Here is a 21040-nt window from a genome sequence, read left to right as displayed (position 1 = left end):
TTGTTGACTCTGTGACTGTTTTTGGTGTCTCAGTCTCACCCCAGTCAGTGCCGTCTCCGGTCCCCCGGGACTCTGATGAAGTGTCCATCTCGTCAGGATTCGACAGGAAGTCGAAGCCCTTCAGGGCCTCCTCTGTGTCGGGGTCCTCACTGGTGTCCATGCTGGCTGGCGATGATGACGACGATGACGATGAGGGCTTCTTTCGCACAATCTGAGGAAGAGTTTATTTTCTTTACTCTGCATGAACATCTTGGACCAAACTAAACAGTTTTGACGTAACAAGGGAGACTGGTTTCTTACAGTCCTGGATTCCACATTAGTCCTGTCCTTCCCGTCGCTGTCTTCTTCCTCATCTTCATCACTGAAGTCTGCATTCTCTATGAATTTGAAGGCCTCCAGCACAGCGCTTGTGTCAGAAAGCTCAGCTTTTCTGCACAGACAAAAATATTTTTATATAACAGTTTCCAAAACACATAGCGCTCCTGGATTTGATTTACAACACCCCAAGGCTTTTTATTTATACCAACATATCAGCATGATCGAGCAATAAACATGTTAGTTTCATTTATCAATTCAGCCTCTACAATAACAAGCACGACTGATTTTATGTTTAAAATTAGAAAAAAAATCATGTTTCCATGTTTTGAAAATGGTGCAAGTCAAACGGAAAAGTCCAAGTAAGAAAAACCTCAATTATAACGATGGGGAACCTTGATTGCAGATCAAGGCTCCATCTGATTCAACCATATGAACTTGTGAGCAATATTTAAATGATTTGGTTTTATCCTGATATTATTTAGACAATATTGTTCCAGGATGGCGGAGCTGATAGTGGATAAAGTAACAGCATCATTCTGATTTAAGTTTACAAAACAAATATGGATCATGCCATATACAAACTGTATATGACATGATCTGTCAAAATACTAAATAATAATTAACAAGAAGCATCCAGTTATGCCATTTCAAAAAGACAGTCAAAGTAATGAACCTCTTGGCAGTTTGGGATTTCTGTTGTCTGTCAATTATTATTAAAACAACCATCAGCTACATTTTTTATTTAACCTTTATTAAATCGTGCAGGACAGATTAAGAACAATTTCTTATTTACAATTGTTGCTTAGTGCGAGGAAGGAGCTGTGAGAGCAGGGAAAATTTAAATAACAAACTAATATAAACATTACACTATAAATTCATGTCCTTAGTATAGAGGACAATTGGAAATACATTACTAAATAATCAAAATAAATATAGAGTCACTAACCCAGCCCCAACTGGGAATGTCAGGTGGTACGAAGAGAAAAACACTGATTATCTGGAAGATGTTGGTAACATAAACCGCAGAGATCAAAGTTTCTTGAGAAAGACCTGTTCTAAACTAAATGTTTGCAGCTTGGAGCAAATAATAAAACTGAAACAATACAGCAGAATAAAGTGCATTTGCAGCATCTGCCTGCAGCCAACTGGAGGGGACGGTCCAGCTCTGCTCTGTCCCAGAACAAACACATCTATAGATAGGCTAAAGTGTTTGTTTATCTAGATGTGTCTAAGGATCAATTCTGCACTCTGAGATTTCTTAAAACTGATTATCTCGCAGCATTTCCTCAACAGATGCAGGATTACTGGCATATACTCACCCTCTGTTCCCCTTTGGTGTCGAGTTCGGCCCGTTGACTGAAGGCTCCATGCTCATCCGTTCTCCAGTCTTGCCGGCTGCATCGCCGGCGAGACCCAGCAGGGCTCGGACCCTCTGTGACTTAACATCCAAGATGGTGTCTGTGTAACCCACCTCCTGCAGGTATCTGCAAACAAGATAGAATGGGAGTTTAGAAAACAGAGGAAATAAGCAACCCCAGAAAAAAACTGAACTCTTCTCTTCATCTGCAGCCCACAATAAAGTTTATTTTGGCCTCAAGCCTGAAACGGTGCCTCCTTGCAAATAGATGGCACTGCTGTGAGGGCTCTTCTTGCTCAAGTGCCCATTAGAAACAGAGACCACTCTTTACAGTGCAGAACACATTTATTGGCCCTCCTGGCAATTTCTGATTGGTCATCCACAACATTTTGATTAATTAGGGTATAAAGACTTGTGTCTCTTTAGTCACTGCCAAAAGTGCTGGGGGATGACCCCTAATTACAGCAACTCATCTGAATGTACAATAAAGAGGATGGCTAAAGGTACAGTGTCATGCATTTCCCAGGCATATGGTTCCATTTTGTAGCACAATAATGTAACTTTGTTACCTACAGTTGTTATAAAATGGTATTTATATCAAAGGCCTTGAAATTGGCATCCATCTTTTTAAGAAGCTCCTCAGCTGTGTTGGCTCATCAAGGAGATTAAAGGATTTGTCAAACATGCATGAAAGAATCAAAGCAAAAATCAATGCATGTTTTTGATGAGGAACATACCCATCTCATCAGAAACCCTAACTCTGGCCAAAAGGAGGGTCTTAGCGTTGTCCATCAGGCTTGTGTATACACTACACATAGTCTTCCCCTTGCTCTCTACCATGCTACAGCGTCATCCCGACAATTGAGCTTGTTGTTGTTGTTAAGACTAGTTAGCATGGACACCAATGACAGAAGATAAACCACTTTCCTAACAGTAAGTTGTTTCTTCGCCATTAGCACTTTTAGCAGCGACTACACAAAGTAAGAGAAGAGGTGGAGGTCTGTCAGAATATGATGACAGTTTTAATAAATATGTAAAATGTTGCATACTGTTGCTTTAAATTAAATGTTTTTAAAAAGTTTATTAAAAAGACGTGAAAAACATGTTACTCCTCATAGTCTCTTCATCTCTCAGTGGTTTAGTTCATGCTGTCAGTTCTCTTGCAGCAAAACAAACTTCTCATCAAACATTACACCAACCCTGCAGCGAAGGAGGATAAGCCCTCACAATCTGAGTGAGAGAGTGACTAACAGAAAGGGAATGGGGAGCAGTAGGGGAGGGTGTTTTGGCACATTATTGATCCATCGCTTCACACAGACTGCTGAGTAAAATGGCTCCTTTCATCGGCCAGCATGTTGGGGCAGATGAGGAGAGAAGCTGCAGGAATGATGTCAAAACTCACAGACTTTATAGAGCAATGTAATAACCGCCCTCTAAAACAAGGAACATCTAAGGAAAACACAGATTTAGTGATGACTGCAGTTGTCCATGTGAGGGCGCTGTTCACCATCGTTTTCCTTCTGTTTGGCCACAGCTGGCCCAGCAACAAATGTCACAAAACCTGCTTGCCTGGAAAGAGCAGGTTCTTAGCCTCATAATCTCAGGCTTTTCATTTCATTTAAACACATTCGGTTTGTTTTGGGCTGGAAGAGCTTGTGTACGTACTGTCTGAGGAGCTGCCGGCCATGTTTCCAGGACAGCTGATTGTTAAGTGATCCAGAAGAATCGTTCTCGTTGGCCTCGTCTGAAGGAGAGAAGAGAGGCACAAATCAGAGCTTCACAAACAACAAAGACGAACAAACCTCTGACATTACTTCCACTGAGCAAACAGCAAGAGCATTCCTGCATCACTGCACTCTGGAGACAGCGCATTCTTTACAAACTTCATAAAACCAAATGTCAAATCCAGTTGAACAGGAAACATTTTTCTCTTCAATCTGTAAAAGCTGGGACTCCAAACCCTAACATCGTTTCAAATGTACATAATCGCAAATATTTTTATCCTAACAGATTAATTGTTGTGTGACAAAGCCAGCAGAAACCGTTGAGACGACAGCTTGAAGTAAAACAAAGCATCTAAAATCTTGTAATGTCAAAACTCAGATCTGTGATCTGTGCTCCACCCGATTACCATGAAACACTAGAAAGACGAGTGATGTCAGCTGCAACGAAACAAAAGCTTTGTCTTCATCCATAAGGAAATACTGGTGCAAGTCAAAGATGGTCAGCCCTCGAGCAAGGAGCAAATAATCATAAGTAACAGACAGTCTTGCAAAAGCATATTAACCCCTGATCTCCACATATTTTCTTGTTCGAACCATAAACTCTACAGTATGTTGTTTACTTCTATCAAAACGCTTTGAGTCAATACTTTGCAGAATCACCTTTAGCTGGAATTACATCTGCAGGTCTACTGGAGATACAAACTTCTGGAAACGAACATTTGTACCCACCCTCTTGTGCAAACCTAGAGTTTAGGAAGATTGTATTTTATTACAAAACTGTGCAGTTTAAAAACTTTTATACAGAAACATTTTTCAAAACCTGAAAACCTAGTTGCCATTCAAGCATTTTGAAAGACTCCAAGCACATTCCAAGGACCTGTAAGAATCCTGTATTTTCTAAACGATTTAACTATCTCTGGCTGTATGTTTAGGGTCTCTCTCCTGCTGGAAGGCAAACCTCGGGCTCAGTCTCAAGTCTTTATCTGTCTCCAACAGAGCACGTTCTTCCGCAAGTTTTCTGTGTCATTGCAAATGGTGAAGGACTTTTGTATTGCTTTCTTCATTTGTGGCGTCAGGTAAATTTCTGCAGTTTTATCCCTAAGTTATCTAGTGTGTTTTTTTTATCCTCATCGAGGTTGACCAAGTCCAATCCTCAAAATACCTGAATCCCCTTATTAACACATTATTCATCTCTGCAGAGGCCGGTTAATGAGCCATTTGATTCTGTGTTGGAGAAGGGATGCAGCTAAACGTTGCAGGATATGAGGACTTCTGGTCTTCTTGTTCTCTAACAAACCTCTTAGAGCTTCACTGAACAGCTGCATCTAAACTAAAATTAAATTAGATGAAGGTGGAGTTTATTTCCAAAGGTAATTTGGATTTTCGTTAACGATACAAGAGTAAATGCAGCTGACAAATATTCTAATTTTTAACCTTTGCAAAGCCACATAACATAGCCCTTAAACTACATATTATGCTTAATTTTGTTCTATCACATAAAATAATTGTTGTTTATGCAATTCATATTGCAGTATGGCTGTGCCATATGAGTAAAATTAAACTCTGATGTTTTTATGCCAAACTCAATTAGTTTTTTTTCTTAGAAAAAAAGAAACTGGCTTTTATTTAAATAATTGCTTCTGTGAGTTGACCTGAAATCAAAGACAAAATGAATAAAAGCTGTAGACATGCTTGCAGGAAGAAAAAAAAAGGTAGTTCTTGGGTGGGCTGACATCACTCTGAACTATAGAAACCCACAGAGTGTAATGGTGAAAAAAAAATCCCAATCTTCCAAAAAAATAAATTTTCAAAAACATAACATTTTATTCTACATTGTAGACCAAAGAGCAAGTGTTGAGGGGCAGGCAGAGATGAAGACGTCTCAAAAACTGGGTCAGAATTAACGTAGAGGGTGATGAGCTGGCAGACGAGCCACCAAACCAGTAACGCCTCTCAGCTCTCTCTCTTTTCTCCCCCTCTTTCATCCAACACCTCTCTTCTTCACCTACTCCAAATCATCAACACTTCAAGGGTTCTGCGCTTTGAACATTCCTCATGAATAGAGATGAGGAGAGAAGAGAGGAAGCATCGCTATCCGAGCTGATGGTTTGAACACAAGGAGCTGATAAAACCAGAATAAAATAAGAAGTAGGTGTTGTGCTTAAAGTGGTCATGTTTCTATTGTTCATCAACTAAAAATATACCATGGCTCAGTATTAATTGTGTTTATTAAATCCATTGTTTCAGCTCAATTACAGTACAGAAAAAAAATTTAAGCTCTAAAAATAATGTCCTCAATATTCCACAAATAATCCACAAAGCACACTGTGAACGCTTTCATGAAAGCTGTTTTCCACTTATAAATGTTGTAAAATTGCCGACAGCTCGGTGGATTAAAGAATTACAAAGAGAAGCTTCCAGTGGAGTGCTTTTGATTTTCTCAGATGTAACCATTTCAGTGCTTGGAACAAAAACCAAGTGCAGAAAAAATGGAATAACTAAATAGTTGAAAAGCTGCAGCGTGTCAGAGATGAGTAAAATCTGAAAAGTTTAATTCAGGTGAGCAAATCTTTTGCAATCTGTCGTGACTGCATGAAACTCTCATTTTTCAGGCATTTTTTTCTCTTCTACACCTGAAACAATTGCTCTTTCGTAATTCCATGGTTACGTACGCTGTGAAGCAATGCACCAAAACGAACAAGATCCAACATGAATGCAGCCTTTTACATGTGCCACAATGCTGTCGTCCCAGGTATGCATGAGCTCAACAACCACAGTGATTTAGAGGTTTTGTCGACTTACCAGAGTCGTAACTTGGAGGTTTCATGTCACCCTGATTTAGCTCCGTCCCATATTTTAATTTGTGGTACTTTGCTCTGAAAGCAGAAAAAAAACAAAAAACAAAGGGTGAAAACTTGGGACTGGTGATAAAATCAGGAAAATATAAATAATTGTCTGTACTTTGGACCCTGTTTTCTGTTACTTGATAAATCTGATGAATAATTATTAACTATGTCTCATAATATATTTACTTCAACACTTCTTTGGCATCTAAAAGCAAACAGACGTTTCTGCAAATGTTATTTTGCTGGAGTCAGTTTTCAAGTTTATACAGCACAACAAACAGCTCTATCACATTATCAGCAGGAAGTGCTACGCTTTTCCCAACCGAGGTCGACAGACAACGGAAGAAAACATTTTAGCTTAGCAGCCCCCTCCATCCAGCACTGCGACGATCCAGAGGAAGCGACCTCATTAAAATTACAGCCATTTCAAACAGGGCACATCCCACACTCAAAAAAGCCATTTCTGAAATTGCTTTCAAGACGCCCTCGGAGACGTGACCTGTTGCTTAGCAACCAGGAGAAGTGGTAGTATTTCTGGGTTAAGAGTTTCTCCTGAGGGAAGACCTGCAGTCATCTCACTGAGGCTAAGTAGATACAAATAGGCTGCTCACAGACGGAGGACGATTGTATGCTGAACAAGCCATGACGACGTGCCTCCGAGCCAAACATTAACTAAAACTGGAGCTGACTCCAGGGAATGACGGGGCAAAAAGCCATCCTGACATTCAGTTGACACCATTGTGTTGAGGATTTTATTTGTTAAATCTCCCCGCTGCAAGATCTCACAAAAAAACACGTGATGTAACTCCAGGTTTGGAGTTTGATACTGCCTTATCTGACATGCCTGGCTACGCCTGCGTCAGAAACACTTTGCATTCGTAGGATTCCTCATGATGGATGTCATTTACAGTCTCAGACCTCTAACATCACCCACAAAGAAGTCATGGACATCTTGTGTAGTTGAGTGAGGCAGCAGATAAGACTGGAGAGAAAAACAGCAGACAACCACTTGTGTTGTTTGCTTTACAACAATCCCTCATACCGAGCAAGCATGTGGCAACAGTGGAAAGAAAACCCCCCATTTAACCGGAAGAAACCTCCAGCAGAACCAAAACCTGGTTCAACATGAACAGACATCTGTCACAACCGACTGCAATCAAACAGCCTGCAATGAGGTGAAAAGGAGAAGATTGTCCAATTCTAATTTATGGCCAACTGATTACCGTCTTCAATTTGATAACTCCATCAGTAAATTTAAGCTACATTTTAACACTACAACAAATAAATGCTGAGTTGCTGCTTTGAAAATATGTTGTTTTAATGTAAATACTATAAAGCTTTGGTATTTTTACTCTGGTTATCCCATAAAAATCTCACACCAGCTCTTGCTCAGTTCCAACACCTAGTTCTGTCTGATGAGAAAGCAGCAACTAGTCAAAGCAGGAAGCAATAGGAAATTAGAAACCGGAAATTTTTCAGGTTAGATATAAAATCTTATAGCGGGGATGCACTGCTACAGGAGTTGTGGTCTCAGAAACTGACACTGATTTGTGGACTAATGGCCTGGTATCTCTACAGATTTCTTTGATAGTGATAGTGGGTAATTTAAAGAACACAGAAACACTGCAGCTGAAGAAGACTAGCTCAGATGTTTAAATGGTTCATTCACCCACCTCTCTTGCTTCAGTGCGTACTCCAGCATTTTGATCCTCCGGACGAGGTCTTTTTTTAGGTTCTCCTGGCCTTTCCTCTCCCCCTGTAGGAAGGCGATCTGCGCCTGAAAACACAAAGTAAAAGGATTGTCAACTTACACTACATCACTAAAATATTTTCAGTGGATATTTTCTAATAATAGAAGCAAGTTTTAGCACTTTAGGTAAGAGTCAATTTCATACAAAGCCTTTACTACAAAGAAAACCTTCATCTGGGAACATCTAAAAAACCCCTCTTGTTTCAGGATTGAAATAGAATAAGCTCAGATAAAAATGTGTGGCATGATGGGAAATAAAAAGCCTTTCAGTGCTATTCTATTTAAATCTACCTCCTCACACCCTCCTGCACACCAGTCGTCCCTCTCCCTCCTCACATCCCCATCTCTCTTCAGTAACAGGCAGCAGCTGTCAGCAAACTCAGTCTGAGTCAGCACTACATTACATTGCTGGGAACCACACACACTCGGACACACAGAAGCATGGTCACTTAGATCAATAGTTTCAAAGCACTCTTCACAGAAGCTGCTGCAGACAGCTACCAAAAAGCAGAATCACAGGGATTTTAAAAATTACCATCATAAATCACTGGAAGGTTTGCATGTCAGCATATGGATAGATGATGCATTATGTCTAATATGCATCCAAGTTCACTTTGATACGATTTTTTTTACTCTCACATATCCTAGTCTGTGTCAAAAATATAAAAGCTTGATAAATCATAACATTGTTTTATATAGTTTTTTTGGCTAAATGTATAGTGTAATTAAATTCCTTGAACTTCTTTATTTTGTGATATTACAATTTCAAACTTCATTGTATTTTACTGACCAGACCAACAAAAGGAAGGGGGATGTCTATGAATTACACTTTTATACAATCCCCTTTACAATGCTGCTCCTAAATACAATTTTGTGCAACTTTCTTCAAAAGAGATGCAATTACAACTGAAACAACTGAAGTTGTCTCAAATGAAAGTCATCTGCAGGTTGCATGAAGTCAAATTTAAGACTTAAAATGCCACCTTGAATTAATTTTAAGATAGAAAAATCTATAAATAAAGGAGATATTTGGGGAAACTGCAAGCTTAGCTTATAATGCAAGCTTAAGATTTTTGTTGTGGAAAAAAAGAGGAAAAGATACACAATTTTCCTCCAGAGAAAAATCCCCAAAATACGTATTAAAGTTTGAGGGTGTAAGGTGTGAATATTTAAGGATACAAGTACTATTTTTAGGAAATTTTAGATTTCAATTTAAAAAAGCAAAAAAATATCAGTTAACACAAAAATGATCATGCATCATTGAGCCAAAAAGCTGCCAAAGAAAAAAAGAAGAGCGTATGCTGTTGTTCTCCATCAAAATCCTTCCTTTAAAATCCATCTGACAAGATCACCAACAAGCACAATGAGACAAGCTTCTGTCTAACGTCCACATGAGAATCAAAGTTTGTCTAAAAGGAGAATAAACAGACAAATTTCCTTCAGTTTGCTTCAAAACGCAGAAGGTGCCAGCATGAGTAGGCTGCATCACACTTCCACAGCACTCACAAGAAACAGTTGCCGCCTGCAGAAATGAGTCACAGCAGCTCAGTCTGCCTCCAACGACAATGGGCATCTTCACAACACCGTCACAATTCAGTGAACAGGACTGCCCTCAGAACAACCTTCCTGAAACAGCTCCAGTTCAACTGGGATTATTATAACTGCTGGCATTCAGTTTGATAGAGTAAACAGTGGAGTATTTGGCACCGATCACATGCAGAGAGGCAGAGTGCATCTTTCACCACTTCACCCACCACATTTCTACAACCCTAAGTTCCTTACTCCATCCAGTTTATGAAGATTTATTCTGAACCGGGTTTATTACGATGTGGTGTGCATTAAAAACCTACAACCTCTAAACAACCAATGCTAACATAAGAAGAGCTTAAATCAGATAAATGTCACCAAGAGGCACCGGTTATATTTATTAAGTCAGACACAACGGTTGAAAGAATGGCAAATAAAGTCAGGGATTTGATTACTTTGTTACACCACCTTTAAAAAGTGAGAGAAGGGAATAGGAAAACTAGGCCTGAACAGATCAAACTGTTCCACTCCATGGGAATCTCTCACTGTTTTTATTGGACTTTGAGAGTCCCTGAAAATGAATCACTCTGGCTAAAAAGGCTGAAATCCAATTATCAGAGGGGAGGAGAGTTTCTGAAAGCTCAAAGTGGTCCTGACAGCAACCTCATTAGGATAACTGTTGTTTTTTGTTTTGTTTTGTTTGTTTTACAAACCCAGGCGTTGATTTAATTTTTTGTGCCTTCTTGGTTATATTTGAGTAAAAACCCAGCTGAAAATAATCAAATTCCTGTCCATGTTAGGTTCAAAGATATTTCATTCAGCAAGCCGTGAACGTTTGAAAGTGTAGGTCAGGCTGCAGCTAAATTATTGTACTCCTGTTTTCTACACAGTTAGTACTGGGTTGGAAATTCTGATTTTGTATCATCATATTGGTCATGTGACAAAATCACATGACCAAAGGTAAAACCTTGTAGTCTGTGAGATGCTATGACATGGAAAGAGCTCGAATCTACTTCTTAGACTTCCTTATCCAGATGTACATCGGAATAATTTAACACGTAAAACTTCTGATATTTTTGTCTCAAATGTCCAAGTTTATAATGTCAGAAATACCTTATTTTTAGTTTAAATCAGATAAATTTTCCTTCTTGACTTAAATATGTGACTTTTTGACATCAGACAGAATGACATTTTTCTCCTGTAGAAATATTCTAAAAAACTCATTTTTTTTGTTTGTTTTCACAGAAATTGATTATTCCTATTTCATTTCTTTTATCCACAACACATCTTTGTGCATATAGCAGTAACCTTTAACTTCTTAACTTGAGAAACTGCCGGAGAGACTGGAGTTTTCTTCAGCTCTGTGCAGTACAGAGTCACCCAAATACTGATATGCACTGCTAATTGAAGGTGTTTCAACAAGAGCAATTAGATCACAATTTGGTTTCAAACTGTAAGTTTCCCCCTGTTGCACCATGATACATATACGGGTTATCCTGCATCGAGAATCTCATCTCCTGCTCGCACTGCAGTCGACTCGCCTGTGACATCAGTCCAAACAAATGAGCTCCAGCTTTTAAAGGCAAATGTAACACAGCATAAACCCAGGAAGTAATTTTCCAGGCTACCAAACAGCTTGCTATAAATCTCGCACCCAGCTTCTTCTGTTATAATGTGCACAGACACACGTCTGAAAGCAGCAATCAAAAGTAGGAAAAACAAAACAATGACACACTTTATCTATACGAGTAAAGTCTTCATCAAAACTACATATAAGAAAGCTTTTTTAGCTGTAGATGAAATTGCGTCCGCATTGATGGAGACGACGAGCTGACCGTCCACTTCCTCGTCCACATGAAGCGCTGGACCGGGAGCCATTTGGCGTACTGCCGTGTCAGAGATAAAGAAGAAGAGTGTGGCTCTGTGAGTCTCTGGCTCGGTTTCTCGCTTCTATCAAACATTGACCTCGGGAAGAATATAATGAGTCAACTCTGGACATAAAGACACAGGAAGCGTTTAATTCCCTGCCTCACACTGACTGCATTATTGCTCTGCTGGATAAGGGCCCCTCTGATACATTGACCCAACGCTACTCTGGGAGGAAATGCAGTCAGAAACAGGGTTAGTGCAAAAACAAGTTTAGTGCAAAATGGTAAATTATTCATCTTTTTTTTTACTATAATAAAACCTTTTAAAGAAAAAGCTGCCTGTTGCTAGAAACTTGTGTTTCTCACCTGAGTTTAGCCATTTATTTCATGAAACTGGAAGACAAAAAACAAGAAAAAGAACTAAGAATGTAAATGCTAAGTTTATATAAAACCACTAATTCAATGTCCAAAATTTCCCCAACAACCAGATATATCCGGCATCATCCAGACGTCTGCTCCAACACAATGAGTCCATTTAATCTGGACAGAGCTCTTCCTTCATTCAGAAAAGAAAGTTCACAACTGTGGGAAGTCCACACAAACAAAATGGTCACACATGCTGGCCACACTGGTCGCAAACTGGGAGAAGGAAAGGAGGGTGTTGGTGCAAATCCCATATTTACAATGCAAACGAAGTGCCGTTCAGTGACCCCTGCTTTACGCTCACAGAGCACCAAGCAACATGATGACTGACCTGATAACTAGCCAAGTGCATTCCACGCATGCCTTTACACCAGTAGCAACAGAGAGAAGAAAGCTGCAAAACAAGGCGAGGCAGGAGACTGCTGTGGTCTGGTTACATTCATGTTCTTTTCTCTTATAACTTCAAATTTACAACCATACAGCCACAGCCAAAGAGCTGAATGAATCTGAGAAAATGAAATGGTGGATGTGTATTTCAGCGTGTGAACCTGATTGGAGGGATTTTCTTTCTATTACAAGGATGGGTGTGATTTTTTTTCCTATGCTGACAGACTGGATATGAGCAGCTCTCCTTGTTCTCATCTAAAGTGACATCTGCAAATGCGGAAAAATCCAGCAGATAGGAGGTTCTGAGCATAAACGTTGACATTTTGCAATGAGAGAGTATGGAACTATGCATTGATTTTTTGACTCAGATTTGTAACTTTTAATTGTGAAAAGTTTTCACAGGCATTTTGAATATTTTTGTGTTTAAGTCTCAACATGTCAGGTGACCACTAGATGCTTTTAATATCCAAAATGAAGATCCCACTGGTCCACAGACATAGAAAGCTCATGTTTTTACGCATGTTTTTTTTAAATTATCCAGTACATTTCACTTTTTTTTAAAATATAAGAATATAATGAATGACAATCATCATCATGGTCACAATTTCATTGGCTGCAATGCAGCAACTGCAAAGACTTGCTTGGATAGTTGATAGGACACTATAATCCTGGGTGCTTGGATCCTTAATAAATCAATACTGTGTTTGTTCAGCTCGGGGAGTGGTGGGAATATGGTGGCAATATTGAGTAATAGTAAAGAAAGAAAACAAAGTGTAGGGTAAGCATACTATATTTTATTTTTCTAAAGTTATATCATCCTATTTGTATCTGTTGTGTAATTATACAGCCCTATAGTGAGCATTGGTAGATCTGTAATAGGGATACACACATTTGAAAATTTTGGACAATATCTGTATTCAGTGATAATTTTGCTGCAGCAACTTTCTCATGCATAAACCAAAAATAACCTAAATATGCATTACTAAACCCAGTTGGGGAAAAAAGTCTTGGCACTACTATAGATGCTAGCATCTATAGTAGTAATACCATTTTCTTTTCAATGCTCCATAAAAAAAAATCCAGAAAAAGATTCATTTTACAGAAATAATTTGGAGTTGCGTTCCACAGAAAAAAATATGTGAAACGGGAATACTGAACCAGCGGAGGTCCGCTGTGGAGTGAAATTTAAATAAATTATATGCAAGACTTAAGCATGTTATAATTTGGTCTGCAACTCATTATTTTTTGTCATTTAGGCATATTCTGGAATTACTTAGTTTAATCCAGTGTTTAAAGTATGTCTCCCACAAAATAGATTACAGGGCAAGATGTCTTCAAATGCTGAAATTTGATCCTGCTCACGTCCACAAGTAATGGATTTCAGACAGACAGGCTGACACAATGAGCTGCTCTCACTCGGGTTTTGATTTCTTCTCAGTTATCCTGCACAACACTAAAAATGAACCAGAGAAAATCCTTAGACAGAAACAGCTCAGAACTGCGTCGTTCCGCCTCCTACAAATGGATTTCCACTCATTCAATCATGGATTTTCTTTTCACTCAAAGTTCATTTTGCTCCTGAGAGAGTTTCCTCACTGTTTGTGCAAGTAAAGGTGTGATGTAAGAGCTTTCAGGAGAACAAAAAAATTACGCAACCCACCTGCGGGCAAAGAGAAATATACGAGGACTGTTTTTTTGTTTTTTTTTAAATAAATACCCAGCATTATTCAACCCTAGGTATACAGCAGCTTCTACAGAAACTGATGAGACCCTAAACTGGAAGACAAGATAAGATGACTTTGTACAAATAAGAGCAATTAAAGTTTCTTTTGGCTTGTAAATGAAGATAGCTCAGAGTAGCATCTTATGTTTTAACAATATTCACTTTCATACAAAAATATAAACATAGGCATGCTAAAGATGCTGCTGGTTCTAACAAATTTCTTCAAAAAAGTTTTTGCACATGCATTTAAACTTGTGCAGCCATCTTTAAAACACAATGAGTACCAACCTAAACCAACTGGTACATTATTGTGGAACTTTTAAAAGAAAAGTAATGAAAAATTTATTATTCCCTGAAATAAAAGGGAAAACATTAAACCAAAAATAGATCTAGAACGACTATTTTAGCTTACAAGCGCATCAGCTTAAAACCGGAGCAGGCAGGCAACTCACTGGCATGCCGCGTAACCAGATGAAGGCTGATAAGTGTGAATGGAGGAAGAAGAAGAGAATTAACGAGCTGACAGCAAGGCATCTCGACAGCAGAGTGAAACGGCTCTAGTGTCAGTTCTGGTGAAAAGCTCGGAGGAAGACGCTTTAGTTAGAAACACAGCTCCCAGAGTGCCGTCATACAAGAAAACCCCTTTTAAAACTACTCACTATTGTCCCCGGAGTATTTTAGACCAGCTGGAGTAACTTCTTATCTGAGGACCAGGATATAGTGACAACCAGCATTTCCACCATGCTATTTTTAAATCAGGAAACGAGAGCATTTTTTAAAGCTTTGTGAGGCAGTAGGTGCATGCTATAGAGCAAAAAATAACCTGCAGCGAGCGGGTGGACACGGTATCAACCGAGGAATGACGGTGACTCCCTTCTCCACCATTCTGAATGCCACAGTGTGCATATGTGCATGCTTTGATGCACACAGCTGAAACGCTGGGATAATTATGCTTCAGGCTTTGCTACTTGTAAAAAGTAAATACAACTATGATGGGGAAGAGCTCCATGCAGCTTTCTGCAGAGCAAAGAGGGAGAATCAAACTGCAAAGAATAAATCCACACCTCGCACTCTGAGTCACCTTCAACCTTCTCTTGGTGTCTGATTATGGGCACCTTGAGCAAGGAGATACCCCCACGGAGTGAGGGGTTTCCCCAAAGCTAAAAGAGCTGAGGAGGCACACTGGAATGCTGGCCTTCACGGGACGTAATCTGACCCAGGGCTGGAAAAGATCTTGGGACTAATCAGTAAAACAGCAAAAGCTGGCTTTTCATTGCACTGTTTTTACTGTTTCAGTAAAATCAATGTGGTCATGTCCCACTTTTTTAAATTAAGGGTGGGAATGTTTTACTGTGTCAGGATTTTATTGAAAATTTGATTTTTAAGACACAGCAATTATTCATGATTTCTGCTTCAATCTATAACTTCAACCCACATGTTCTACTCCAGTCTGCTATGCAAAGCAGAATGACATATAGAGGCATTAAAGGTGTCACGTTTATTACATTTTAAATATTAATCCATGCTTGGATTTACTCCAGCTGATTTTTTTGTTGGTTTTTAATCAATTATATATATATATATATATTAATTAGACAACTGATTCAAATCAGTTAACAGAGTAGTCACATTTTTATCCAATCAGATCCTTTCTCAAATTTTTTAGAGATAAAATGCAGCGAATAATCCTAGCTAAGAACTAAAACGAGACACTAACGACGGTTTAAGATGGGAAGTTCTATGTTTTAAAAGAAAATCCAGTTTTAAAGTAAGTGCTTTTGTGGCGACAGCGAGACTGGGGAAAGAACACATTGAATGTCATTTGTGAAACTTCTTCAAAACAGGTCAAAGCTTACAAAACCCAGAGAGAAGAAAACGGCCACAAATCTCTGATTGCTGCATCTCTAATTTAATTCTAGATCCGAGGTTTGAACATTAACAGAGCTGTAACAACAGAGGGAGCTTTTGTTTCGACCGAGTTGTTGTTTCCCTTCTTTATCCCCTTAAGGAGGAAAGAAACTCGACCACACACCACCAATAGATTCAATTCGAGGCGTCCCTCTTCCGCTGGACCAACATCGGTCTGTCTGTCTTATTCTGGCCTCTGAACTGGATTATCTACATTAAATATGCCAATATGTCCAGGATAAGGTGTCTAACTTTTGCAAGTCATGTAGCTAGACCAATGTTAAGCAAAAATCAATTAAATCAGGTGTGCAGTAGCAGGGAAGCACCTAAAACATGCAGGGAAGAGAGCCTCAAGGACCAGGCACCATCAGAATCACCGATTATGTTTATTTATACAAGAAAAAGAACAATTCAGTTTCAGAGAAAACAATAATCAGCAAAGTTGGTTATTTTTATCACCAGGACAAAGCTGCAACTACAAGTTACAGCTCTTGCCTGTGAGCTGATAAGAAAAGATCACACCTATGTGGTTAAATCATGAATGAGTTACTGAGAAATGGCACGGCGACAGGTTTCTCTGCCCTCCCTGGTACAGAGGAGTGGCCCCACTACAGCTCCAGTTAACAGGCTGGTTGAGCAACATTTCTACAAGCGAGCCGCTTTCAGACACCTTTAGCTGTTTCTTGACAATATAAGCACTAATTTTAAAAGAAAAAAACACTTTTAACAAGCACAACACATCAACTCAGACTCTAACGCAGCAAAGTAGGAGGGCATCGGATGTGCCTGCATTAAGTAGTGAGCAAAAAAAAAAAGTACAAATGCTGCTTGGCATCGTCCATTACGGTGTCCGATGCAGCCATCCATTATTCATCTCTAAATGTTAATCCACCAACGTTGTCTATGCAGATGTACAGTATATGTAAGCATTCCTCAAGGGCAGCCCGAGGTTACAGACCATAAGGAAGCTTTACCGTCTTCAATGCTCCTGCTCTGCTGTTATGAGGAAGTGCTAAATAAAGATAGGAAATGGTGACTAAGACCAATTTCCATAATAGACAAAAGACGTGTCTCTTCTGGGATCAGTAGGAGAGTTAAAGGGATTACAGAGCAATAATGAGAAAGCCAACCGCTGGTAACGGTCTACAGTCAGTCTATCACGGTCAGGGTTTAGAGCGACAAAAGTACGAATTTAAACTGAGCGCGCCCCATTTTGCCGCCACAAACAAACTACCCGCAAAGCTGAATAGCAACCTTCCCTGAGCCGTGCCGCTGCTGCAGCGACTGCTCTGCTGATAAGCTCATTTCATGACAGCAGACAGGAAACAGAGTTACAGCAGCCAGCCTGAAAGTGCTGCATGAGGCTGAGTCAAAACGTGGCATACGTCATCAATGTACAAACAATGCAGTGTCTCCCTGGCTGCTGGGTGATCTGTTCTGTCGTCTGGGATCCAGAAAAGGCACAATTTCAACTGGGTCAAAACTTGAAAGAAACAACAAAATAGAAATCAAGGTTTTAAACGTTATATTGGACCCTGACAAAGGATGCCACGGTTCTCAAACTGTGGGACAGGTTCCACAAGTAGTATGTGAGCTGATGAAGTGAGAAGAATGTTGGTGCTAATTATCTGTAACGCCATTAATCTTAATAAGAACCAACAGGGGGGAAAAAAAGACATGAGAACCTTCCTGTCTTATTAAATATGTTTTGTATGATCTGTATGAATTAATTTCTCTGCTCTGTTGTTAGGAAGCACTTTGTAATTTTTTTAGCTGTTAAAGGTTCTATATGAACATGATTTATTATATAGATTGTTTTAGCTTCATCGGGAAGAAACTCCAGAGTTTCCCTGGCTTCATTTTCATTTTCTAGACATTTCTTTTCTAGTAAAAATACTGTGAACTAAAGTTTCAACATAAAAGTAAATAATTATTTTGTCACTTCATTTCTGTCATTTAGTAGCCTTTTATTTGCTGGTCTGGATTTCCAAAATATTTATGTTTTTCACATCCATTCTACTTTAGATTGACTCCACTACAATATCTATAACACTTAGATTTATCAAATTTGGACCATATGAATTTGTGGCACAAAGATGATCACAGTTTTGTGATCTGTGATTTGTTTTTCCATCTGTAAAAATAAAATAAAAAAGTGGCAGTTTCAACGTACAAAAACTATGGTCTTCCTGACGTTTCAAAACACAACTGTAAAGATATTGACAATGAGCCAAGATCAAGTAGTGACAGGTGATAAGACTTTTTTTAAACAAAATGTGTAAAAATTCATCACTCATTGCTACTAATAAGTTATTGTACAATGACATTAAACATACCAATTATCAAATAAGCTACTTCATTACAGGAACTGCATTAATTGGTACAGCTGTTTCATCAAAGAGCAAATTGCATTCAATGATGTTTTCAGATTAACTGACTTTCATTAGTAGGTTCAAAGTACAAAGATCCCAACCATGTTGCCAGTTTTTGAGGATTGCAAATATTATCACAAATTATTTATTATTCCAAATAAAATCAATGTTCTTGAAGAGTAAAATTCTGGTCCGGAAATAATATATTTGCAAACCCCTGGAATAAATAACCAGGACATCAACGGTTTATTTTTCAGCATCTGAAACACCACAGCAACACGACCACTAACAGAAGTTTATGAGAGACAAATGAAGAGTTTATTATTACTGGTATACTTTCAATATGTTGCAGCCATGTTGGGTTTTGGCATCTGACTTGGAGAGAAACTTTGGACTTTTGTCGCTTGGATTCTTACAGCAGGATACTTTCCGACACTTCTTTTTTTGTCCCTTTTATTTCAATAGATATTTGCAACAGAAAAAGTTTAATTGCATTGAAGAATAGCACTACTCCAGAATATTTTTACTGATATAAAAATTAGTCATCCAAGATATTACTAAAGAAAGTATAAGAAAATATTTTGGCACAGGACTGTTTAAGCACGGAGTAACTGATGATGTCTTCAGAAGGAGAAACAGAATCTTATGTGCACATTCCGGCAAGAAAACCCACAAACAAATGATCATATAATAAATTTAGGCAGAAAAAAGGTTTTCTGATTAAAAAATGTTCAATATAAAACTTAGAAAACCAATACTCACAGTATATAATATTACAACAAGGTAAAGGCATAATATAGTGTTTACTGTACTGTGTACTGATCTCCAAATGGAACAAATGGCTCAGCAGACAGAAAACAAAAACAGAACAATAAAGCCTGTGGACCAACAAGACGTTGTTTGTTCTTAATTTAATGAAGAACAAACAGATTTTACGCAAGTAAAATATCATTACTCAAATAAAATTAAAAAGTATGGTGTAATAAAATTACTCCTAAAAGCACAAGTAAATGTAACGAATTACGACCTACGTCTGTCCAAAACAGCTTCCCAAACTACGACGACTCAGGTCAATCTAATTTATTATACAAAAACTACTAGTTTCTATTATTTCATTAAAAGGAAGAAAGGAAGGATAAAGCATCTGTTAGCCTTAGTATAAATACACAGTATACTGTATTTATGCAGGGATGAAATGGAAGAAAACTTGTACAAAAGACCATCAGGACAGTAGCCTCTCTTCAGGAGTGGCAGTAGCATGGAAGCTAGCTTGATAAACAATCCTGACTCCTGATTCACGCTCTGTCAAGAACAGTAAAAGACGGCTCCCAAATAAATCAGAACACCGTAAAAGTGTACTATTTTTGTTTATTCAATTATTTTTGCAAATAATTAACATAGATAATGCAATTAGGCGAAGTCCAATACGTTTAGCTATACCATATAAAGGAAGGGAATCCGTCTTATCTTGCTACACAATAACTAGTCTGACCGCAGTTAGCTGTCATTACGGTTTTTGTTGTGACATTCTTTAATATTAGTAATTTCTAAAGCACGTCGACAAAATATCTGGCAGGTTTAGATGTTTTAGAGCGTAAAGAGGTCGGAAACAGTCGTCGTGCAGCTGGAATGGGGGTGAGGGGGCGCTGCAGCTCCTCTAGCTAACTGAGCTAAAGCTAACGAGCTAGCTTGGTCACCAGAACAATCAGAGAAACTCAGCGGGGCATAAAATACACAAATCGGCCAAACGATCATCAGTGACAAAACTACGTGACGTGTAATGAAGCTGTTGCGTTTTTCACCTGCAACTCGGCCCGCTCCACTTCCCATTGTGCCCTCTCTACTTCGAAACGGGCCCATTCGTGCTGCAGGAAGTGCAAGATCCCCGGGATGCTGTACTGCGCTCTGGCCGCCTCCCCAGCGTCGCCATCGGGCAGCGGTCCTTTCCCACCGCCGGCTAAAACAGAGTTGTTATTGTTGTTGAAGAACACGCCGGGCCCTGCCTGTTCGTCCATGGCCGGGCTCGGTGGAGAGGTTGATCCGTTCTTGCCGCTTCGATCTACTTAGATGTCAATAGGAATAGCAAAAGAAAAGAAAAATAAAAACTACCGACAACGCTCCGTCTCCTCGACTCGGGGAATGAACTCACTTTCTGACAGCTAGCTGTCATCCAGTGACGACAGCAGCAGACCACGCCCACAACCCACTTATAGGGACGTTCGATTCGTTCATCGGACTATCCGAATATCACACTCACAGGAAGTGGCTAAATCTATTTCAACGAGGTAATTTATTGAGGGCCAAATGTACCACAATTTAATAAATGAGCTTACATATATAGAAATGAATAATTAAAATGAAAATAAAAAAATTTATATTAAACATAAAGTAGCCCCTCAAATTTGAAAATTTTAAATCTTTTCAGTCTTCAAAGGTGAAATCACACGTGTGACAAGTTTTCTGTTAATTTTACATGATTATAACTTCCAGCTAGTTACACATTTCCAAATAATTTTTTCCAGAAAATCTGATTACAGCATAAGATTAAGAGAAAAAAAATGTAATACAGAAATCCAAGCTTACTCAGAAACACTCATAATTTTGTGTGGCGTGGGATTTCGGCAATCAGCCTGTTGCTCTGCTGTCGTTAACAAAGCCCAGTTTGTTTTATTTGAATCATCCTCTTTGTATAGCTTGTTAGCAGAAGGAAGCACGAAATGCTCTTAATTTTTTGTTTGGTAGAAGGCCGTGTTGACTTTTGATTTAATAAAACACAGTGGAGCAACATCAGCAGATGACATGGCTTTCTCACCAACTGTGGAAACGTCACGCTTGGC

The 21040-nt window shown here is 38.9% G+C and overlaps 1 protein-coding gene across 4 annotated transcripts in view; it reads right to left on the bottom strand.

Moving 5' to 3' along the window:
- LOC129359559 (striatin-like) overlaps nt 1-20353 on the bottom strand; it is a 28932-nt gene extending 8579 nt beyond the window's left edge. For all 4 annotated transcript variants that reach the window (XM_055029208.1, XM_055029209.1, XM_055029210.1 and 1 more), the window contains exons 1-7: nt 20006-20353; nt 7919-8022; nt 6202-6275; nt 3341-3419; nt 1638-1802; nt 301-430; nt 40-211 (exon numbers count right to left, since the gene is read on the bottom strand). In XM_055029208.1, the coding sequence (XP_054885183.1) occupies nt 40-211; nt 301-430; nt 1638-1802; nt 3341-3419; nt 6202-6275; nt 7919-8022; nt 20006-20218 (937 nt within the window). In that variant the 5' untranslated portion in view covers nt 20219-20353. The remainder of the gene's footprint in view (nt 1-39; nt 212-300; nt 431-1637; nt 1803-3340; nt 3420-6201; nt 6276-7918; nt 8023-20005) is intronic.
- Nucleotides 20354-21040: the final 687 nt, after the last annotated feature.

Source organism: Poeciliopsis prolifica, unplaced genomic scaffold (assembly GCF_027474105.1).
Source record: "Poeciliopsis prolifica strain line A6 unplaced genomic scaffold, Auburn_PproV2 SCAFFOLD005, whole genome shotgun sequence".
In the NCBI taxonomy this organism is placed as follows: domain Eukaryota; kingdom Metazoa; phylum Chordata; class Actinopteri; order Cyprinodontiformes; family Poeciliidae; genus Poeciliopsis; species Poeciliopsis prolifica.
Note: the sequence above shows the minus strand (reverse complement) of the source record. Positions and strands in the feature narration are given on the sequence as shown.